The sequence below is a fragment of the Cololabis saira genome, chromosome 18, assembly GCF_033807715.1.
Source record: "Cololabis saira isolate AMF1-May2022 chromosome 18, fColSai1.1, whole genome shotgun sequence".
Taxonomy (NCBI): Eukaryota; Metazoa; Chordata; class Actinopteri; order Beloniformes; family Belonidae; genus Cololabis; species Cololabis saira.
Genome location: NC_084604.1, coordinates 20,802,395 through 20,827,280, shown reverse-complemented (window position 1 = coordinate 20,827,280; position 24,886 = coordinate 20,802,395). Strand labels below are relative to the sequence as shown.

The following is a 24,886-nucleotide window of genomic DNA, read 5'->3' as shown; positions in this document are numbered from 1 at the left end:
CCTAAACCAAACTAACCCAGTTCAGTCTTCATTTCACTGATGGAAGCTCTGTTCCCCTTTTTCTATCTTCAGTCTGTTCTCTCTATCCGCCCCTCCTCCCTCGATAGTGTGCTACATAGTGCAGTCCCCACTTTGTGGTGCCAAATAGTGAGAATTGCTATACCCTTTATAGTGGACTCAACATGTTAAAAGTAGTGCAGTCAGTGCTGATGGCAATCTGTTTTGGTGTTTTTTTCTGTGACAACAATGATGAAACAAGAGTTGTGACTGTGATAGTAAAGAGCAAGTAAAACAGACACATTTTAGTTACTCGACTGTATCAAACAGCCATTTTTTTTATTTCACAATGACACATGGGACAGTACTGTGGATATATATGCATGTATATATCAAAAACACATCAGCTGACATGTCATATCTAAAATTTAAAAAAAACATTTGTTTTCAATTTGCACAGAGTTCAAGTCACAAAAGACAGAATAAATGTGACCAAACATTACAAATGAAGCAGAAACGCATTTCCCAGCACATATTTCTATATTGCATACACATTTAATAGTGAGTGGAAATCTGAAACAGATGACATCCGTGCCCACGAGGGAAACTCGTACAATTTCAAGGCCACCATATGGACTTTAATTCTGCAAACAGCTTCTTCAGCTGTCCAGAGCAGACGACAGATGAGCTATATGATGACTCATTACCGACAGAGTCGTGAGTAATATTGGGGGATACCAGCTCGAGCTGGTAAGCAGCAACTAGCGCTCTTCACGGAGCTGTTATATTGAACACCAGGTCTCAGTTTGATCATGCGAACATGGTAGAACGTCCACAATATAGAAAAACTCCCTCAGCTTGGATTGTGACAAGGTGCCGAACACATTCATGAGGATTTAGAAAATAACTGTTATTAAAAATCAAACAGCCAGGATGAAAAAGCTTTCCAGCACATGTTCATACAGAGGAGATTGTATCACTGATGGCATACAGTCCTCATTTCTTCACACCCCTCTGGCTTGCAACGCATCGAATTTATGAATAAACATTTAATTAGGGGACTGTGCCATTGAAAGAAGTTCTTTTACACGGTTCCTACGATACTTAGTGCTATATCACAGCAGTTTGTTTAAAAGGCAACGCGACAGGTGTCGATACGGCTTTGTCTCCAACTAATGACTGCAATTAAAACTGAGTCAAGGCCAGACTAGAAAAAAAAAAAAACTAAATCATTTTATATATAAAAAACAGCACATTTGGAAAAAAAAAACAAAAAAAAAAACACCCTACAGCATAGATGGTCTGTCTGAAAAAAAAATCCAAGACAGAAAGATTGCAAAAATCTCTCTGTATCGTTCAAACTAAATATTACAAACAGCATCTACAGTGAGATCGATCATTTCTAATAACTTAAATACTTAAATTATTATGCAATATAATACTATTCCACTTGCAGTAAGAAGATAAGAAAATAGATTTGCTCACATCCCACTCACGCACTCAAAAATAAAAACCTAAAAAAAAAAACAAAAAAAACACAACAGTAAACTCTTTGCCAAGAGGTCCGAAGGCTGAACTACAAAAACTAGAGAAGTGTGTCCATTGAGAGAGGAGGGCACATTTAGGGTCCCTTCGGTCCTGCAGTGAGAAGCTTTGGCACAGAAAACACCATAGTATGAGATGGCACATCACAACACGGTGCTAATGAGGGACACTCATGCAGGCCTCGCTCCAGCCTTGGAGGATATGAGGTCCGTGACCCCAACATGCATCACAACCACACTGCCAGACAACAACAGAGGGACCCAGTGGCAGAGGAGAGTCGGGCTGGATACAAGTAACGGGAGGTATGAAATGGAAAGAAACTAAGGCTCAAATGCATGAAGAACGGGTCAAAAGAATAACAGTCCTGTGGAAATGACAGTGATGTGTTTGCCCAAAGTAGTAGTTTTCCTGCTTTTCCTCTGTTTTAATCTGTCCCCTCCATCTCACAGAGACGACTCCACCTCTCTGGAGATCGTTACCGCAGCTTCAGTCTGAGGGGACAAATGAACAGCCGGAAGCTTCTCTGGGGTCTCGCTGATCATCTCCAGTGCTGAGGCGACGGCAGGTTTGTATTCACCGCCGCCCTTCTTGTCGGAGCCTGCGCTCTGTTTGTCCGCAGTGCCGCAGCACAGCTTGGGAGCGCACTGAGTCCGACAGGAAAGCTCGCACTGGGAGTCTCGAGACTCCGAGTTGAACGTGACGAACTCGGGCTGGATGGTGGTGGCGTGGATGCCCTCGTCGTGGAAGAAGTCCTTGATGCGCTTGGCCACCTCCATGTAAGACGTGGGGTCGTGGCACTTGATGTGCGCTGTAGCGATGATTCTGCTCCCAGCCAGCTGCCAAATGTGCAGATCGTGGATGGCCAAAACGCCGTCCAGGCTCAGCAGGCGCTCGTTGAGGCGGTGCATGTTGATCTGTTTGGGAACGGTCTGCAGCAGGATGAGGGCCGACTCTTTTAACAGCGGATAGGTAGTGTAGAGCAGGATGCACACCATGATGATACACAGCGTGGGATCCAGGTAGAGAACCCAGCAGGGCCCGGCCCTCGTTACAGTCGTCGCATTTCCACCTCCCAGCAGATCAACTAGCGTCTCGTTGACATGTTGGTGGTCTGTGCTGTGGATGTTGGAACAAGGGTTCACACAATTCTCACCAGCTTTGCAGGGCTTCCACACAAAGGTAAATATGATGGCGTTGACCACCACAATGACAGAGCCCAGGGCGTCACCCAATACGTGCAGGAAAACGCCGCGCATGTTGAGCGACGCCTCCTGGCCATTGTCCGCGTCCTCGAAGTGGGTGTTGCCGTTCATCTGCACCTCTGAATCGTCTTTACAGCTGACCTCTGGAGATAAAAATGAGAAATACGAGTTTAGTTTACTTGAGCCCAAAAGATAAATGATCAAAACGGACTTTTGACACCTTGACACTGAACACAGCCTTTGAAAAGGAGATGGACACCGTTTCAAAAAAAGAAATGCAACTAAGGCAACTTATGAAGGATAAATAATTGGGTTCCAACTAAGCCTGTGTTGAAAAAAATCGATTTCCCAATTCTAAACCGATTCTCATATTAATTCCTAAAAATCGATTCATATGTCTAAAGATCGATTTTTTTTCTTTTTCTTTTATTTATTTATGTATTTTTTTTTTCATCATTACATTACAACTTTTGGTTATTTTTTTGTTTATCCCCAAAAAAGGAATGTTTTGTTGGACACGAGAATAACTGGTGCCATGTTTTTGCCTTAAAATATGTTTAAAGGTATGAAAACATTAAAGTGTTCAGTTATAATTGCATAAATTGTCTATATTTCATTACTTTATATACTGTCTTGGGGTTACATTTGCAAAAAATGATAAAAACCAAATGCTCAAAAATTAAAAACCAAAATAGACCGAAAATGGAAAAAATAAAACCGATTTAATCCGTCTCTGTTTGCTGCCCTGGATCTGTTTGGTAATTCTGACCCACATGATGTTTCTGAAAGCAGTTCTATCAGCATTCTGGGAGCTGATTGGTGCTTACAGCATCATTAGCTGCCAATACTACTCAATATAATACTAGTAGTAATATTTTGCATAACTACAGTCATATAATTCATGCAACAGCACAAAAAACTGTTTTAATAACACTAACTAGGGCTGTGCGATTAATCGATTTTAAATCTAAATCGGATTTATTAATCAAGACGATGTTAAAAAAAGGAAAATCGGAAAATCGATTTTCCTTTTTTGCAGCTGGCTGCATTACAGACAGAGCTCGTCTAGTCATCTTTGTTTGGTCAAGAAAATTGTACTAAACTCAAGGAGGATTTACAGTATCTTTCAATTGCACTTCATTCCCAATAGGGAAATTTGTTTGCTATTTTTCTTTAAAAATAAAGATAAAATATTTGAAACAATTTATTCCATTGTCTTTTGTAGTTTTACCAAAAAAATCAAAATCGTAATCGAAAATCGGGTTTTCAGAGAAAAAAAAAAATCGGGATTTTATTTTTGTCCAAAATCGCCCAGCCCTAACACTAACCCAAATCAATATCGGAATCGAATCTTGATAATCGATTCTGAATCTTAAGAATCGGAATCGAAACGATTCTTGACATTTGAAATCGATCCCCAGCCCTAGTTCCAACAAATAAACCTACAGGAAGCAGATAGCAGCCAGCTCATGTTCACTTACATCATTTCAAATTCATTACAAGGTTGGAACAAAAGTCTGCGTTGTTTATGAGGGTTCACACATTAAAGAGGCTCCATTCATAATAAAAGAGTTGCTACGAATAATTTTTATTCGGCCTTGCCATTTCACATATTCTTTTTTTTTTTTTTTTACTCCTCACAAATGGCGGCTTTTACTGTGGAAGAATTCTTGTGACGAAGTTACGAGCGGGGTTACACACAGGGGAGACACCATGCCAGACAGCCTTGGTGGATTACACGATCACAAACCCACAGCATGTGGCGTCGTGAACACAAGTTATTCACACTGGCCCATATTAATTAGGCATTTGAGCCAGTGCGGTAGCACATGCACTGAGCTGAGGGAGCAGCACCTGAGGAACGGTGGCTGGCCTCCATCCCCGGGTACGACCGGGTCATTCATCAACGGCTAATGGTGTGTCTGGGCCTGTCGACTCGACTCCAGTTACACTGATGTATAACCCAGTAACCATGACCACTGTATATAGGAGGCAGGATATAGTACCAATTTATTGAAGCTGGCAGGGCTTAACAGTGGAGGAGAAAGAGAACGGGAAGGGGGGGGGGGCTTCTGTGTATGACTTTAACCCTTCAGTGAACTTTCTGGACTTGGCTGCTGTTTTATCCCCAACACACACGGACCAGAAGAGTATATCGTAACCAAGCACCACAACCTGGTTGCCACCACCATTTAAAAGAGTCACATGACCTTATTTCAAACATTTAAAACTGCAACATGTGCAGCTTGATGAGAAGTTAGATACACTAAACAAAATCTACTCTGATTTGGATACGTTTTCTGACCTGGCCCCAAACAATGTGAAAGTTTGTGATATACTAGAGTTTCTGAGTATTAGTAAAATACAAATGCACAAATAAGTGGTCTCGAGCACAGAGATGAGCTTTTATTCTTTACTTTTTGTTTGTCAGAGAAGAAGCAATGAAGTGCCTTCAGATTCATGGACCTCGGTTACTGTGAGAACTAGAAAGACGGGAGGACTCATTTTGTTCAGTTTGGTATCAAATTGATAACATCTCTCTTGTGAAAAGACCATAACAGTCAGAGATGGGTATTTGAAAGCGGCCACACAGGGATCGTTTCACAAAGCAGGAAACCTTAGGCCTAGCTTGTATGCCCGATGCTGGTCACGTTTCCATGGATACAATGACCAAACAAGTACGATACCCAAGACATGTATGGTAAAGACCACAGCTGTCAAGGAAACAATGGGATTTACTATTGAGCAATCTGGACTGCTTACAATGGAGAGGAACAGACGCAGTCAGATAAACCCCGTTGAGACGGTTCTTGCGTGTATTAATGAACATATTGACTTCAACTTTGCACAGTGCACAAACTCCTGGCTCTCTTGGACAATGCCAGCCACCTGCACACTGTCACCAGCAGCCAGAGAAGCCAGATCAATGAGAGGCTGCTCCTGCCCAAGTGCAGGACCAACAGACTGAGGAACTCCCTCGTCCCCCCTGCCATCAAACTGTTCAACTCCTCACTGGGGGGGAGGAGGGCCAAGAGGAACTGAAGAACAGAGGGACTGTGGGGGCTCAGTCAGTGTACAATAACTGTGCAATAACCAGCACTGTGCAATAGCTTTGTGCAATATTACACAACACTTTTTCTATCCATATAATTCTTTTTATGGCACTGCACTTTTTATTTTTTACCTTTTATTTCTATTTTTATTTTAATTTTTAATCTTTTTATCTTTATATGGGTGATCTGTTAGTTACTATGAAGCTCCCAGACCCCTGAGGTTCATCTGGATCTGGTTTGTTGTGTGTCCCAAGAACAAGAACCAATCAAGGTGAGGCAGCGTTCAGTTATTCTGCTCCTCACCGGTGGAACAAACTTCCTGTAGACCTGAGGTCTGCTCCAACTGTCAGCTCCTTTAAATCAGGCCTAGAAACATTACTGTTTACTGAAGCCTACTCTTAAATTAAATACTTACCTGCTGTACTCTACTGCCCTTACTTTTTAACAACTTGTGCTCCCCAGTCTACCCCAGACTGTCCCCCCACCCCACGTTACATTAACGTAAAGACCCCACTGACCTTATGCGTCACATTAACGCACATCCTAGGTCACCTTTGTACAGACTCATTACTCCGGCACTTTAAAACCAACATGTACATTTTTTATTTTAATATTATTTGTTCTTTTGTATTGCACCAATCACCACAACAAATTCATTGTGTGTGTTGAACTACTTGCCAATAAACTTCTTTCTGATTTCTGATTATTATTTTACCTCTTTTCTTATCATTAAATTCATTTTATTTGTTATTTACGGTTTAATTGTGTCTTGCCGCTTTTAATGTTGATGTAAAGCACTTTGAATTACTTTGTGTTGAATTGTGCAATACAAATAAACTTGCCTTGCCTATGGGTGTTTGGCTTTTGGGGTGTTTGATCTGTAAATGACGTGTGTGAGATGGAGATGTCAATACAATTCTTCTCCTCAAATTCTCAGGTCCATAATTACCCCACTCGCAGTTCAAATGACCTCAGACCACCAATAGCCTATACAGTCCAAACTCAATTTAATATTGGCTTCAGAGGGTCAAAGATTTACAATTCTCTGCCAGTATATATCTAGGTGACTTGTCTCCTCATAAATTTAGGAAGGCTCTGAAATCACTTCTCTTGGACACTAAATACTTTCCATATGGTCTGCTAAATGAACCTGGGTCCATTCATTATTTTCTTTAGAGTTATGTTCTTGATGTGTTTTTTACCCTATTTTTGTTATATGTACCGGTATGTCTCATTAACTTTGTTATTAATTTTTCTTCTTCTCTTTCATCTGTATGACATGTATTATGACTTGTTTTTTTTATCTAAGGAAATGTTATCTTTAAATGTACACATTCCTGGAGAATGCCACTTCGTAAGCCCCTGGTGGGTTTTTAGGCATTCTCCATCACAGTTACTGAATCTATGTAAACGTTTTTAATGTTTTTGTATGTGAAAATAAACAATTTCCGAGAGGGAACCTCCCAAAGGGATGAATAAAGTATGCATTTTTACCTTTTATTTCTATTTTTAATTGTTTATCTTTATATGGGTGTTTGGCTTTTGGGGTGTTTGATTTGCAGATGATAAATGCTGTGTGTGTGAGATGGAGATGCCATTTTCCCTGAGGGAACCTCCCAAAGGGATGAAGGGATGAGCCACTAAAATCATAAAAGACAGCTCCCACTCCGGCTCTGACCTGTTTGACCTGCTGCCTTCAGGAAGACGCTACAGAGTCATCAGGTCCAAAACTAACAGACTGAAAAACAGCTTTTTCCCCAAAGCCATAATCGCCCTGAACAATATGTGAATGTCTTCATTACTGTTCTTTTACCGTGCAATAATTTTTCCCGGCCTATCTGTGCAATATTCTACCACATGTGTAGTTATGTTATTATCTGTAGATAGGATCTCAGGTCTTGATTTCACTATTCAAAATGCACCTCAACCTTTTTATATTATTTATATTTCTTATCTGTTTGCACTGTCTTGCACTGGAGAGGTGATGCGGTTTTTAATCTCACTGTACCCATGTATAATGACAATAAAAGTATTCTATTCTATAAAGTCATCTGAATCTGAATGTTTACCTTTTATTTCTATTTTTATCTTTATTTTTTTATCTTTATATGGGTTTTTGGCTTTTGGGGTGTTTGATTTGTAAATGACAGTGCTGTGTGTGTGAGATGGAGATGTCATTTTCCCTGAGGGAACCTCCCAAAGGGATGAATAAAGTCTACTGTTGTCCCCGATTACGGCATTTTCAAAACATCGGTATCGGCCAAAAAAGTATCGGGACATACCTAGTTATTAATGTTTTTAATATATATTAAATCGTTTGGTATATTGTTGCATTTAACGGCGGCCGGCGTCACTTCCGGCGACGAAGTAAGCGAAATTAACATGGTTTACATGTTTGAATTGTGAAATTTTATATGTTCATATGTTAAGCTACTGCTATTCAGAATGTTGCACTAAGGTTAAGCCAAAAAGTATTTTAATTTTCTTGTGTTTGTGAGTTTGACTGGATGTCATTCAACTAGCTCTTTTGAAGTTAAATTTATTTATTTTTGTTATTGCACTATTCTGCACTTTTTGTTTTAGTTTACAATTTCATGTTTTTACATTTTGTGGCACTAGTGCTGATAAGCTTTGTTGAAATATCTGTCACTGAATACGTTTACATGCAGTCAAAATTCGGGTTATTGCTAATATTCCGGTTACTGAAACATTCGGAATATTCCATTTACATGGTAATTAATCATTTGGGATATCTGGATCAAACCAGCGACGCACAGAGAACATCATGGCGCAATTACCGTCATTTCCGCTTCTTCTTCCTGTATCCAAATTCAAAACAAATGCTGCTTCGCAAAACTTTTCGCTCACCTTCATGTAAATCTCGCTATCCCGGTACTTTCTACCGTCTACAAATGCCAAAATGTTCATATCCTTCATTACATCTATAAAATGATTAGTCTCCTCCTCACTCCAAAAGTGTTGCGTGGTCTTGCGTTTCTCCGTGTTTAGAAATACGTCCTGGACTCAAAAGACCACGATTCCTTGCGAAAAGAGCATGCGCAGAAAACAAGTTTGTGTTCCTTTTGATGGGGATATTCCGTTCAGTGTTTACATGACCGAATATTCGGGTTTTAAAAGGAGTAACCCAGGGGTTATTGGTGTTTACATGGCCGTGCAAAACCGGGTTATTGCTAATATTCAGGGTTTAAAAGGGTTATTGACTGCATGTAAACGCAGTCCATGTTGTTCTCCAATGGACAATAAAAGAAACTTGGGATCATTTGAGTTTTAGTCCTCTTTTTTTTTTTTTCTTAATTCATTGCCAAAATGCATCTGATCGGGAAATGTATCTGGAGCCAAAAAAAGTGATCAGATCGAGAAAAATCGGGATCGGCAGATACTCAAACTCAAGTGATCGGATCGGGAGCTAACGTTGTCTCTAGGCACTTTCCAGAGACCCAAAACATAACCCAAAGTGTTGCCTTCTTCCTCCAAATTTAAAAGACAACTAAAAAATAATCTTTTACTAACCTATATATAATATAAAATGCTTCTTCATGGACTGCTGGGATGTATGTGTGTGACTGTATGTGTATGTAATGTTAAGTATGTATGTTAAGTGGTTTTTTTTTGTGTACTTTGTATGCAGTTATCCATCACCATCTCTTTACAGATGGTAACTGCTTACACCATTGACTGTACCACTACCCTTATATAAACTATGGGCCCCCACCTATAAGCTTTCCTAGCTTCCTTGGGGGACCCATTCACTCTACCCACTTAATTTTATTGTATTATAATAACTATTATTATGGTATTGTGAACAAATTCAAACTTCAACTTCAACCCCCGAGCAATTATTACATAAACAATGGCAGGTAAAAACTGCCCTAGTGAGAGAAAAGCCTTAAGCCCAACAGTGGCAAGAAAAAACTCCCCTTTAGGAGGGAAGAAACCTGGACCAGGACCTGGCTCATAAGGGGGGACCCTCCTGCTGGAGCAGAGGCGCCGCCACGGGGCAGGCAACCCCGGCAATTGCCATGGGCCCCGAGCAACGGCTGACGACAAAATAACAGAACTACTTTAGACGCTGCAACCACAATGCTTCAGAAATGCCCCGCACAGGGCCCTTTCCAGGTTGTCACTGGCTAGTGGATAGTAGGGGGCCCGACAGACGGCTGATATCGCTCCATATTTATTGGACATTTATGGAATTACTCTGTGTCTATTTGTATTGATTATTCTATTACTTAATACATATAGAATAACTAAAAATGCAAATCAGAACATGATCGATTTCACTAGTTATTATACACTGCAAAAACTCAAAATCTTAACAAGAATATTTGTCTTATTTCTAGTTAAAATGTCAAAAAAATCTCATTACATTTAAGACAAGACTCAAAAACAACCCTTTTCACCTGTTTCAAGTAGATTTTCACTTAAAATAAGTGGAAAAATCTGCCAGTTGAACAAGATTGTTTTGCTTGTAATGAGAAGATAAATCTTGTCCCACTGGCAGATTTTTCTACTTATTTCAAGTGAAAATTTACTTGAAACAGGTGAAAATGGTCAAATAAGTTATTTTTCTGGTGATGGCTCTTGTTTTAAGTGTAATGAGATTTTTTGACTAAAAATGAGACATTTTAACTAGAAATAAGACAAATATTCCTGGTAAGATTTTGAGTTTTTGCAGTGAGTGAGACTGCATTTGGAAAAAGTTCCAATTTTCTTGACCACACAGATAAGCTACATAGACTTCTGTGATGAGTATTTGCTGGACGTGTTGATTGATACTCTAGTTAAGTTCTGTGACTCGTAACCTTGCCATACCTTAGCTTCCACTGAATAGACGCCACTGTATGGGCAGAAATATGTGCAACTAGAAACTGAATTTGAATAATTTATATTTGAATTGCTCAACTTGAATAATTGCATTAAAAAACTGAATCTGAATCACATGCCAGACATCCGGGTCTTCCGGAGGAAGAGCAATCGAGTAGCAGAAATTTTTCTACAAAACGGCAAGATATAAATCTACACTTTTTACACAGAATGGAGAAAACAAAATAGATTTCGAAATATCTAGCTCCCATTGGTCGTTTCTATCGTTGAAAGAAAATAGAGGTTATAGTAGGCTACGTGAAAAGGAGTTCTTTGTATCTGCACTCGATTGCTCTTCCCCGGAAGACCTGGATGTCTGGCACAGTAAAACTGAAATTGAATTGCAAGAACTGAATTTGAATTGTGAGAACTGAATGTAGATTCAGTTTTTCAATGCAATGATTCAAATTAAACAATACAAATTCAAATTATGTGATTCAGATTCCGTTTTTTAATGCAATTATTCAAGTTGAGCAATTCAAATTCAAATATAGATTACCGGTATTCAAATTCAGTTTCTAGTGGCACATATTTCTGCCCATACCACTGTATGTACAAAAAGGGGGCCTGGCAAAAAAAGTTTGGGAACCACTGTGTTACTGATCTGTGTTCCTGGACTTCATTCATCATGATTCTGGGGGGCCCATGTTCTCTCTTGCCTAGGGCCCCCGGGAAGTCTAGAAACACCCCTGTGTCGGAGTCAGGGGCGAAAATCCCGGGGGGGACAGGGGGGACAAGTCCCCCCCATTAGTAAAGCTGTCCCCCCCTAGAATAATTTGAGACAGAATTAATAATTTTGGAACAATGCAGTAGTATTTAGTAGTGATGCACCAAAATGAAAATTTGTGGCCGAAACCGAAATCGAAAATAATAATAAACAGAAAAATCTCATTACACTTAAAACAAGAGTCATCACCAGAAAAATAACTTGTTATTTGACAATTTTCACCTGTTTCAAGTAAATTTTCACTTGAAATAAGTAGAAAAATCTGCCAGTGCCACAAGATTTATCTTATAAGCAAAACAATCTTGTTCCACTGGCAGATTTTTCTACTTATTTTAAGTGAAAATCTGGGAACCACTGTGTTACTGATCTGTGTTCCTGGACTTCATTCATCGTGATTCTGGGGGGCCCCATGTTCTCTCTTGCCTAGGGCCCCCGGGAAGTGTAGAACCACCCCTGTGTGGGAGTGATGACCAAAGTCATGTGAATGTGAACTTCTTACCGGTGCCTAACCGTTGCTCCCCGGGGCTGCTGTGATGCACCACCAGGTTGTTGGTCTCCTCCCCGGCGGATCCGTTCCCGGCCTCCTTCCCCCTCCTGCCCTTGCCCCCATGGCCGTGTCCGTGTCCCCCCCCACCATGGGAGTGTCCGTGCCCCCCGCCGGCGTGTCCATGGAAGAGGCAGAGCCCCAGCAGGTTGACCAGCAGCCCCGCGGCCCCGACCCCGGCCACCACCTCGGGGCTCTCGATCTCGTGGGCCTCGGTGAACCTCTCGATGGCCTCCAGCACGATGGTGAAGCACAGCGCCGTGAGGAACACGGCGTTGACCAGCGCGCCCATCACCTCTGCGCGGATCCAGCCGAACGTGTTCTTGTCCGTGGAGCGGGTCTTCTCTGCGAACCGCACCGCCACCAGGGCCACCACCAGCGCGATCACGTCCGACAGCATGTGGAAGGAGTCGGACAGCATGGACAGGGAGGAGGTGAGGCGGCTCACCACCACCTCCACCACGAAGAAGCTGAACGTCAGCGACAGCATGCACAGCAGCCGCACACGGTTGGGCTCGCAAGCCATGGTTTTTTTTACACTCCTTCAACAATAAATTAAGAATTTATCTTTTTTTTTTTTCCTCGCTTTGTCCGTTTACGAATTAAAGAAAAAAACAATCCCAGGATTGGAACCGGAGCTCGACGATGCGGCCCCCGCGCTAACAGCGTCCTCTCAGTCTCAACACATCCGGCAACATCACCACCCGGCTACGTCTGAGAGACGAACTCAGGCGGAAAAATGTATCACAAAAAGGACGGACGGGAGACGGTGGTATAACCGCGTGAATGCCTCCGTCATCGCACAGAAACGGGGGTTTGCAGCTTTGCAGACGGCGGAAAACTTTGCACCCGAGCCGGTAAAGTTTCCACACGGAACAGGGACCCGTAGGGACACGCCCACGACGGCTCCTATTGGCTGGCGGAGGCGAGAGCGGCGCCGTGATTGGTTGGAATTTACAAAAGCCTCGCTGGTGGGCGGGGCTGACCCCAGCCGGACGACCACCGTTGCTAAGCACGCTAAAGGCTGATTTATGGAGAAAAATGAAGCCCTCTTTACCTTTTTTTTATAAATGATTACAAAAGTTTTTTTGTTTCTTTAAAAAATATCAAGTCAAAAAATGATTAACCGATGTATCAAAGTATCTTTTATTTCAAGTCTCTTTCTGAAATGTCGATGTTATTTGCTTTAAAATGCCTTACTGTTCCTTTGTATTGACTTTACTTGTCTGTTATTTTTGTTTATATGCCTCTTGTTCATAAAACCTCCAAGATGTTCTTTTTTCTTATTATATACGAAAAATATTATATATTATCTACTAGCAGTTTTGTATCAAGTGTGTTTTTCTTTTAAAAAAAGTTGTGTTCAAAAAAAATAAATAAATAAAAAAAAAAAGCATGAATTATGGTTTCGCGTTAAATCGACGCAGAGCCCTACGGCGTAGGGTACGCGGCGACGCGCACCGTACGGCGTAGGCTCTGCGTTGGTGTAACGCGGACCATAAATTAGCCTTAACCGCAACTGTAATCTCGTGATTACATATTTAAATGTAAATCTAACGGCATCGATCAATCAGTCGAAACTTAAAACGGCAGACATTCAAGTTCTTATCGATTTCTCATCACGGAGGATGATTTGATCAAAAGCTACGTTTTTGTCCCCCTTCTAAAGTCATTAACGTGTCTTTATCCGCTTTAAACACGTCATTATTGTTACTTATCGTACCCCATCTTACACAGGTATTTTTTTCAAGGTTTTTGTCAAGATCTTAGCAAATAATTAGGTCAATAAATCTATCAGACAATTCAATTCATGTATTAACAACAGCCTACGAAACAATGGACTTCCAGGTGTGAACTGAGGTTAATTGTTGTGCCAACACGTTTGCAGGAAAACTGATGACCCCTTGTGGGAACTGTTGCTCTTGATGAAAGACCATAACATCTTAGTGTGATCAAAGTCATTTTAATAATTGTTTTGAGCAATTAGAAAGCTTACAATCTCAAACAAAATGTAAATCTTTTAAAATATAAATCTATTGATTTATGCTTTGTGACTGACATGTTAAAGTCAAATGAGTCATACTAATAATCATTAAGGATAGCTTTCATGTATATCTACATTCATCAGAGGTTTGGAAGACATTATTCCAGTTATCGTACCTCTTAATATCTACTGCCAAATATATAATTATGAAACACCTTACCATAAATACAGCAGGAACACACACATTACACTGTTAACCACAATAGCTGCCTGAATTTCTGACACATCACTGTACAACCAAATGAAACTTTCAAAACTACAAAGTTTGCAGTCACACACGCACACACCTTTTCCGACAACTTTCTTCACTACTGTCACATCTATTCAATGTTAAAAATAACTCAGTATTTACACCCAGCTGTAGTGACTCGGGAGTTTTACATTCAGTCATAAGTAAGGGGGTTATGTCTGTGTGATCAGCGGAGGCAGAGGATCTGCCTGCTTTTGAACTGACAAATCTTCTCTACTTCGCTCAGTTTCTGGGCACGCAGATTGGCCGCCTGCAGCCTCCTCCTCATCATCTCCTGGGACGTGGCACTGTGACGACAGTCAGGCTGCTCGTTCTCTTTGCTTTCACCGGCAAAATGGACCTTCTTCTTGCCAGGGGACAGATTCTCCACATCTATAACCAAACAGCAACAAGTGGCTAATTAACAAAAACACACCAAAGCATTATATAATCAAACATCCCCAACTCAAATCTTTGCAATGGCATGTAGATTTTAGATTGTTACACATGGTATGGGGCTCAGTCCTTAAAAATGCAGTTTAAAAAAAAAAAAAAAAAAAACCTCTAGTGGATTAAAACCTTTATTTACATGATATGAACAAATAAGGAAAATATAAATAAATATACTTGATTATTCAGCAAAACTAAAGACAGATTGATCAACACACACACACTCCTCAGTTCTTGTCTCTGTTCAGTAAATCCAGAGGTCTTGGTTGGATTCTCATACCTATGTCTTTGCCATATATCAGCGGTAGTTCCCTCTGCTGTCGTTGCCGGCTGTAATTCTTCAGCAAATTCTCTGCTCTGAAATCACAGATAAGTATGAACAACACTGCACCAAATCACCTGAAAAGAAACTATAAATTTAGGAGTAAGAGAGGTCCAACGTGAATGTTGTTCAATGAAGATTTTACCGTGCAAGCTTTTCGTTTGCCAGTTGCTCACGAACACAAAGCTCATTCTCCCTCTCTACCACAAAAACAGAGAAAACAGTGATCATTTATTTAGGCAAGGCAAAGCAAGACAAGTTTATTTGTATGGCACAATTCCACAACAAGGTGATTCAAGTGCTTTACAGAGACATTAAAACATCAAAGTGGAAATAATTTGATTTAAATTTAAAGCAAACACTTAAGAGTTTATTTAGTGCAAACACTTTCTTTGCTCATATTTTTTAAAGGCAGACTTTTATAAATACAGCAGCACGTCATCGCCACTGTCGGGCAGGAGTTGCAAGTGCTTGTAATAGTTCTGTTACAGGCAGGATGAGTTAACTTAGTCAATTCAAACCACACTGCCACCTTGGCCATGGGAATCTGTAAAAAATTCTCTCTCTCTCTCTCTCTCTCTCTCATATATATGACAGGCACATAGAACTTATTTTCATAAGATAAGAGCCAAAACTAATTCAAAAACACTGTGGAAAATGTTTCCAGAAACAAAAGCTGATCTAATCCTTTTTCATAAGCCACTTTGCTTACATTCATTCATGCTGTGAAATGCAGTAATTAGTGGCAGGTAAACAGGAGACCTACAAAATTTGGGCGTGGTCATAATAAAACCCAGTAAAAAAAAAACAGCAAAAGAGAACAGTTTTTTTTTTTTTTTTAAAGATGCCAGGAAAATGCCAAATTAAAGTCTGTTTTCATTTTAAATCTATGCTAGTTGGAAATACAGCACCAACAACCTCAACACACACAAAAGTAAAAGTACTCAGAACTTGAGGGACTGATTGCTCTCCATCGTTGTTCAGCATCCATCTCTTCTTAAAAAGAATGTCGGATTTGGATTTGTCAAACCAGAGGACAGTTGTCATTTTAAGTGATCTTTGTGCTATTTGGAAAAGTTTCTGAGAATATTGTCAGGACTAGAATTTTTTTGCCACAGTAGCAGACAGATTTCAAAACCTGCGGGTCACTCAATTTCGTTACCAGCCACTTTCACCTGGACCGTGCTACGATTGCAAAAAATGCTTTGAAATTAGCCAAATTAGAAGTTTTATTTCATTAAAAAAAAAAGAAAAAATTTGCTAATGCAAATTTACTGAAAGATGATCTCCATCCTCAATGACAATCTCTCAAGAGTCAGACTCTGACTCTCACCACACTGCTTGTAATTTGTATTTATTTATTTTTGTCCCAACAACAAAGCTGTTTGTTTTATTCGATTCTGAAGCAGACTGGTGGTACACCAAACAGATCAGGCCAGTCATTCATCACTGTCAGATACATAATAATAATAATAATAATAATAATAATAATAGATATATATTCTTGCCGCCTCCAGGTCTTTCCTCCAGCTACACACATCTTTTAATTCCTGCTAGGTGAGAGCACAACATTTTTTATGTAAGGAAACAGACAAAACAGGTAGCATTTTTTTTTTCCCCTTTAAGGTCGCAGTGAAAAAGGTAGTTCTGGTACGTCACAGCGTTACCCTGGCAACCTGGTGGCAACCCATTGTGAATGACAAAATCCCAGTGAGAAGTGTGTGTGTAATTTTGTTTTTTTGAGAAACATTATTTTCATTACTAAGCAACAGTTTATCAGAGCGGTGAACCCCTTCCCATCTACTTCTGAGCGACGTATCTGCGGATGCCCCGTCCTGACTTCTGTTAAATGTGTGACTGTCGTCTTTGTAAACAGTATCATTCATCAAAATAAAATTTTTTACACAGTGGCTAAACGTTTTTGAAACAGTATTGCATGTTAAAACAATAACAGATGTGTAAATGAGGCTATTTTGGTACAAAGAGCCCTAAATAAAAATGCCTTACTCTCCAGTCTCTCCTCTCGCTCCTTAAGCGCATGTTCCTTGTCCCGGAGCGCCTGGTCCCGGAGTCTGAGCTCTGCAGCGGAGGTGGGCACCGCTTCAACTGGCTTGTTTGGAGGACTTTCAGAGTCTGCAGACTTTCTTCGGTGCCGTACCTGTGCCTTCTTCTGCTCCTCCGCAACCACAACACTCAACAAGCTGCTCTGGAGAATAGACTCTACAGAAGGCCTCAGATAGTCCTGCAGACACAGAGGATCCATTAATACATCCTGAACGCCTGAGCACAAGTACGGTGCTCAACAAAGTAAATTACTGTCTTACACAGTATTAAATGCACTGTTAAATAATTCATATTGGACCTTTAGGTTGAGCATTTTGCTGAGTAGGATGTTCAGTTCTTCCGAGTATCGGTATGGGATTCTTCTAAACCTCCCGTCTCTGATCTTCCCCGCCAACTCCTTCTGGTTGTAAGCAGTGAACGGGGGGCTAAACGGGAAAAATCCAGAGGAAGACTGTCAGATCACTAGTCAAACAGCTGGAAAAAAATAAAAACCGACATTGGAGCACAGTCAGTGGTAAAACTTACGATAACGCGCAAAGTTCATACAGCAAGCATCCCAGTGACCAAATATCTGACTTCTCATTGTATGACATCCTGTTAATCTGCTCCTGAAAGAACAAACAAATGGCTGACAAATGCAAACAATGTGTCTACTCATTTGGTTAAAAAGCAGCAAGACTTTTTTTTTTTACTTAATAAAAAAGTGGGAATGAAAAATCAGACTACAAATACTCAAAATAATCCATATTTCAGCATTTTTTAGAAGAAAATCAAAAGGCATCCAACAACTCACTGGAGACATGTAGTACGGCGTCCCAACAAATGTTTTTGCAAAGCTGGTGTCGTGGTTCAGAATCCTTGCGAGTCCAAAGTCACCAAGTTTGACATTCTGCCTGATGTCAAGGAAGATGTTGGCTGGTTTAAGGTCCCGATGCAGAACCGTGGCCCTGCCGTCGCTCCGCCTGTGACACTCCTTCAAGGCTAATGTGAGCTGCACCAAGACCCGCAGGATGAACTGCTCCTCCAAATAACGCCTGTCATTAAAGTACACTTGTAGCTGTGCAGATTTAAAGAAAAGGAGCACGTGTACACAACCTTCACACGATTACCTTTCTTTGATGCACTGACTGATGAGACTTGACAAGTCCCCGCCTTCGCAGTGCTCCATGACAATGTAGAGAGTGCTATTTGTGCGGTCTATGATGCGGTCGTAGTACCTCACTATGTTTGGGTGCTTAAGCTCCCTGAGGAGGTTCACTTCTGACACCAGCATCTGCTTCTCGCTCTCTGCCATGGTGCCATAGTCCAGCTCCTTCCACACAAGGATCTATAAAACAGAAGTGCTTTATATCGACCAGAGGATTGAGATCATTAAAAAACTAATCTGGGTAAGAAGAAGTGAGTGTCAAGGGAGAGTTGATAAACTGAGGTGCCAGGTTAAGACCAGGGACCATCCTGATGTTGCATTAAAGGACAAAAAGGAGATGATAGAGTTCTGTGGACCTTTTGGCTGACACTCCCACTATCAAAGCCAAGAAATGAATATTTTGAATTGAAGTTCATCAAAATTTGAATTTGAGGGTAAAGTAATGCTGATATCCGATACAAACTGTTCATCAATTAACCCTGAAAATCTCTCAAAATGTCACTGTATGAACACATTGAAAGAACATAAGAATGTGGACTGTGCGGTTGCATTTTTAGTCTATACAGAAGGGTTTCCATTATCCTGGTAGTCATCCTGCCATTTTCTTTTTTCAAATATATTACAAAGGACACAGCATGGTTTTCAACTGTGTTTGGCTAATCACCCCATTTTTTAACAATTTTTTTTTGTTGTCTTATTCTTGCCATTTTACACCATTTATCATTCATTTTCATCATTCTGAGTCCTTTCGTGGCTCTTATGAAAGTCCCTTTGGGTTTCTTTAGTCACAGTTTGTGCTTGTTACACTTAATAACTTCCATTGATGCCAGTTTTACTCTCAAATTCACAGTGATGCAGATGATGATTAATTATTTTAGAGAAAACTAACTCTTTGAGGAAAAAATAAAAAAACAAACTGGTTGTTTTTAATCCATTAAACTACCAATGCAATTGAATCCTTCATAACTGGGTCATTTTGACTCTCCATGTTCTTGTAGTGGGCCGTTTTGTAGCAGCCTAATTATTGTTAAACCACTATTTTATCTTTCTCATTACTTGTTTGTTGAATAAGTCTCCTTCAACAGCCTTTGGTCTCTAACAGATGGTTACTAACGTCATGGGTGCAGATCCCGGGGGGGACGGGGGGGACATGTCCCCCCCAATTTCTGAAAAACATGAATAGTCCCCCCCAATAAAAAATACCCTGAATTATTCAAAATTGAACAAATGTATTTTCAAAGGTTGAATATGTAGAATATTTATTAAAAATATATTTCTAAAAAAATAATACATCCACGGTGCGTTTTGAGGTGAAGTATTGCTACTCTATACATTTTGTTGTGTCTACTGGTCAGACTGATGATAAACAGGGCAACATGGGTACATTTTGTTGATAATTTTCATGATTTTGTTGTTTCTTCTCTAAATGAATGACTATATAAATGAATTCATATGAATTTATTGTCAAGTTGTATTATCCATGAGTTGTCTAGATACAGATAAGAAGATTTATACAGACAAGAGTTAGCCTATTAAGATACAGGATCTCTTCTTCCAGGGAGTCCGGGAAAATGACAGATGAAAACGAACATGGACATTTATGTAAATAAATTTGATGTTGGGTCAACTTGTGCTGTGTTTATGTGCTCTTAGCAATGGGTCCTTTTTTTAACTGTTTACCACCATAACTGTGTTAAAACATGATCAGGTAGTTTAAACAACTTGTTTAGGGTTCCATATTTCATCCATATATCAATTGATCGTGTATAAAGTAGTCCCATAGGATAAAAGGAAGATGGTGAGAAGAATTTGAGATGAGTAGACACTACATGCCCAAAACCCTTAAAATTATGATTTACGAATATAACAGTTAAGTAAGCAGTGACGCACACTGTTGGCTGTTTAGGACAAATAAACAAGAAAGATAAGCACAATAAATGATTCCCTGTGCAGTATTTTTTGGCGAGCCTTTACCAATTTATGGCATGGTATGAGTTGCATATTGGCAAAAAATTAAAAATTAAAATCACGTTGGTGTCCCCCCCAATCCTGACATCGGATCTGCAGCCCTGACTAACGTGTTTCCTGGGAGGATTAGTTTGCCTGACAACCTCAGAGGTTTCAGGACATCTCCGGACTGACTTTGTTGTTTAAAGTCAGACATGTTATTAAGTTATACTCACTCTCCCGTCGGTTTTTCGTCTTATTTTCTGGCACCGTCCATACGAGCCGGAGCCGATGGAGGACAGCACCTCGTAGTCCTCAACACGGGACGGCATTTCGGTTTCTAAACCGACACTGATGTCTAAAGTTACCAAACTTTGCGTTAGCGTGAACGCCGGGGTAGAAACATTTCAACTATCTCCTTGAATAGTTAATTAAAGCGTTGGCGTGGATGAGTTTGTGCTTTTCTCTGCTCTTCTCGGTTGTTAGTGTGTGTGTGTTGCAGTTTACAAAACAGGAAGCGTTTACCGTCGGTTTAAATTGGTGCCGCAATTCTCGGCTCGTGATTGGCTGACTCTCCCGGCATGCTGGTTCCTGATTGGTCAGTCCGAAGATACAGTTATGAGGTTGCTAAGCGCCTGAAACACCGCGAGAGCAGCGCGGCTGGATGTCACACAGGCTACTGGCCACACGATGGCGCCATAAACACGTTTAAATTAAGGCCAGCGCTTGTGCTTGTACTTGGTCACTTTGACAACCGTCATAAAGGAAATACAAACTGGAGATTTGTTTATTCCTTTTAGAATTTGTAGTGTAGACTTAATATTTCTCTCTGTAATGTAATCAATTCAATTCAATTTGGCTTTATTGACACGAATGGTAACTACTGTTGCCGAAAGCATACATATACATACAACAAACCACAATACAATTAATACATGAAATATTAAGACAATTGCAATAAATATTTAACATTAAATAACTAACACATGCATACAATATATATATATATATATATATATATATATATATATATATATATATATATATATATATATATATATATATATATATACATAACTATTTTACATTAATAGTAATAATAATAATAGTAATCTCTTGCTTAATCAAATGTGCATTAATTTTTAATTCAGTCCTCATTGCTCTATATGTGAATGAGGAGGGTGCAGAAAATATTTATTTTGGTTATTTTTCAATTAACAAAGCATTTTAAAAATTTCAATTTTCAAAGTAGACTTTTGTAACCATATGGTGGGGCAGTGGTTGCAAAAGTCTGCTTTGGAAAGGTGTGAGTAAATTATCTCAAAAGAAATTAAACAGATGTTCAAAACCAAATTCTGAAGGGTATTTTATTTTTCTTAATTGCTTTTTCTGACTGTGACTGCATTATCTGCAGCGCTCACTCATCTCATCAGGTGTCCCCATTTTACTCCCAAATAAATACCTGAAAAAGGTCGCCGGCTGTCATGAGAGCGGTTTCCATGGCTGCGAACCATCTGTGACACAGACAAGAGGCAGACAAGCATCTTACTGTCACTGGTCATAGGATTTGGCCCGCAGGGCTACCTGAGGAGAACCATCTGAGTGACACACGGCGACCTCTCTGCTCCTATATCTGGACATCATCTATGCATACATGGCACCTCTGATCGAAATGAAGGATCCTTTGAAACAACCTGAAATCTGTGTGGAAAATTAATGAAAATAAATCATCCCTCAACAGATTTTTATCACTGAGGTCTTTTAATAAGCAAGAGAAACCAAATTTGTTATGAAGATTTTCTGTGTTTCACAGAAGACCAAAGCTAATATAAACTGCAACGAGGGATTCAGAAATGCACCTTTTGATCATTTTTCCCTCTTTTTTTAAAAATAAAGTAAAAGGAAAAAATAAATGATGGATAAAAGAACATGGAAAGTAACTGGAAGTGGCCCTTAATGCTCCAAAATACAAATCCGAGGAATGCATTTTATTTATAAATCGGTCACTACACATCCATTTATTCAACTTGTCCATTTTTAAGTTATATGTAATCACGTTGTCAGTTTCAAATTAAAAGCGTCATATATACAACTATTTTTCCGTTGACATTGAAATCTGAGTATTATTTGTACATTATCTGATTCTCTGCGTCAAAACAAGAGAAAAAGCAACATGAGTTTCAGTTTCAGCATGCGGCATGAAAGCATGACGCCAGTAAATCCTCACTGTGACAGATGACTACTCTAAATGTGTGATCCTCTGTCTGGGATCGCACTGTGCCCTGGGATTTCTGTCAGTTAACGGTCCCCTCGGCTCAGAAACAGTCCAGATTATCCTCTCAGCCATCTCCTGCTTTTCCAGCGCCACACACGGAGGGAGCACCCGGGCCGGACTGCCAGTCTGCCTCTGCAAAGGTCACTCCTCCAAAGAGCTGTAGGAGTTTGGACGTTGGCCAGGGCCGGTTGTGGGGAGGACGGAGGGGGCGGGGGTTAGTGGAAAACTGACAGCTAAAAACAACAGAGACGCCCGGTGGCCCCAGGCCACTCTGACGTCAGCTGGCCCTGTTAAAGGGCACGAGCAGAGCTAGAGCGACAGGGAGGACATGCAGTCCCATCCCATAATAACCTCCTCACCTCTGCCGGGGTGAGAGTGAGATTGTAATAGGGGTTAGAGGAGGCTTTCCCTCTGTGACCTCTGGTTTTCTTAGCTGGGTCCAGTTCCAGACTAAGAGCAGTACTGATAAAAGAAAAGTGTTTAGTAGGCAGTGATTTGAACATTTGTAATTTGCTAACATCATCCCAGGTTACTTAGAGGTCATCGCAGATCAATACCTTTTATATGTAAGGAACTGATCAATAACGTTTTTTGCCTTTGTTTATTGAAGTCTCCCATGAAATGGCAAGCTAGTTTACAACCTCCCCACAACAAATGAACAGATTACCTGAAAAATAACACAACTGTGATTGAATGGTCAGTTCCAGGCATATTATCAGGCGTTTTTACACCAGTCTGCAGCTCTGCACACTTTTAAAGACAAAAATAAAACATTTAATTGCATGCTAAATCATTAAACACTCCTGATTGTAGGACAAGACCTGAAAACGTTTTTAAAAAGTTTTCACATTTGATTTTGTGGGGACTTTTAATTCAGTATTTTGAGACAGGAAGACAGTACTACCCTTTTTTCCATCAAAATGGACACTTCCTGTCTTGAGATCTTCTTATGTCTGCTTTTTACACTATTTAACACCAGTTTGAACAATTTTAATGTGTAGAGTTGAACACACATGCTTTATTTCATTGATTCGAAGTTTCTGCAGGAAATGAAATGCAAATCGGGAACAGGAAACATCACGGCAGCACAAGTTGCTTAGCAACAGCCCTTTGCTATTAAAAGAGAGAAAGCAAAACAAACGATACCTCTTGTATGCGTTTCACAGTTTACACTGGGGACTTCATATTTGCATATATTAATCACTGTTTATGGCATAAATACGTACGTTTTAGAAAATTACAAGAAGACACTAGATAAATCTTATATGAATGTATAAGCAGCCAGTAGGCTACATGCTGTCATTTGCATATTAATTTATTTGAAAATAAATAAATAAAAAATCCCATGTAATCCAAGTTTGTTTGTGTTCATTTGTTGGGGATGTGAAAACAACCCCATGGTTTACAAACTATGCATGAAATCTATTGCAAACTCAAAATGAGCAGTATAACAAAGAAACATCGATGTTCATACAGATTCACTGTGATACAGATGCATTGTGGGCTTTGACAGGGTAATTAGATTACATTTTTTCTTTTTTTCTTGCTACTTTTGGGATGGTCTTGTGGAACGTCAACTGAGTTAAGTTAAACGTGCGACAGCCAGCCTGCATTGATATGTCCACGGGCTCCAGGGTTAGCCCCGTGTGGACAGACGGGTGGATTTGTGCCCAAAGTGGGTGTTTCATCCGGATCCCATTTAGATTCACTGCATAAAACAAAACCAAGTGATTAATATAGAGCCAAGATGGAACCACACATCCAACCACATAGAGCCGGATTTTTTTTTAGCCCATTTTTATCTCAGATGGACCCAACATACATGTACAAATACTATCTGAGACAACAGTAAACATGTTATGTGATTTTAAGTCATCTTTAATCTGACTTTACTGAGCAACACCTGAACCAAATGTTTTGTCCCCCTGCTTTTCACCAAGAGTAAATGTTCACTTTTCCCACAGCTGCATTTTTGGGACCAAAACATCCCCTCAGGTCATATTCGTGGTGAGCACAATTTGCAGATATATTCAGATTTTACTGCACACTGTAGTCAATACCTAAAGCATGTTTTGCAAAGTTTCACAAAGATATTCCTCATTACGTTTTTTTACGTACAAGAATCAAAAGCATAAAACGTAGTCACATTTGCATGCACCAGGGGCGAAAATCCCGGGGGGGACAAGTCCCCCCCATTAGTAAAGCTGTCCCCCCCTAGAATAATTTGAGACAGAATTAACAATTTTGGAACAATGCAGTAGTATTTAGTAGTGATGCACCAAAATGAAAATTTGTGGCCGAAACCGAAATCGAAAATAATAATAAACAGTAAAATCTCATTACACTTAAAACAAGAGTCATCACCAGAAAAATAACTTATTTGACAATTTTCACCTGTTTTCAAGTAAATTTCCACTTGAAATAAGTAGAAAAATCTGCCAGTGGAACAAGATTTA

The 24,886-nt window shown here is 40.0% G+C and overlaps 2 protein-coding genes across 2 annotated transcripts; both read right to left on the bottom strand.

Annotated features, from left to right (window-relative positions):
• Positions 1–300: 300 nt before the first annotated feature.
• slc30a1a (solute carrier family 30 member 1a) lies at positions 301–12,824 on the bottom strand. Its single transcript, XM_061746906.1, has 2 exons — positions 11,908–12,824; positions 301–2,887 (listed from the first exon to the last, which is right to left on the bottom strand). The coding sequence occupies exons 1-2, from the start codon at positions 12,476–12,478 to the stop codon at positions 1,986–1,988; spliced, it is 1,473 nt and encodes a 490-aa protein (XP_061602890.1). The 5' UTR covers positions 12,479–12,824; the 3' UTR covers positions 301–1,985.
• Positions 12,825–13,899: 1,075 nt separating this feature from the next.
• Positions 13,900–20,677, bottom strand: nek2 (NIMA-related kinase 2). Its single transcript, XM_061746542.1, has 9 exons — positions 20,392–20,677; positions 18,171–18,388; positions 17,855–18,095; positions 17,587–17,669; positions 17,360–17,486; positions 17,005–17,239; positions 15,143–15,197; positions 14,956–15,032; positions 13,900–14,618 (listed from the first exon to the last, which is right to left on the bottom strand). The coding sequence occupies exons 1-9, from the start codon at positions 20,485–20,487 to the stop codon at positions 14,413–14,415; spliced, it is 1,338 nt and encodes a 445-aa protein (XP_061602526.1). The 5' UTR covers positions 20,488–20,677; the 3' UTR covers positions 13,900–14,412.
• Positions 20,678–24,886: the final 4,209 nt, after the last annotated feature.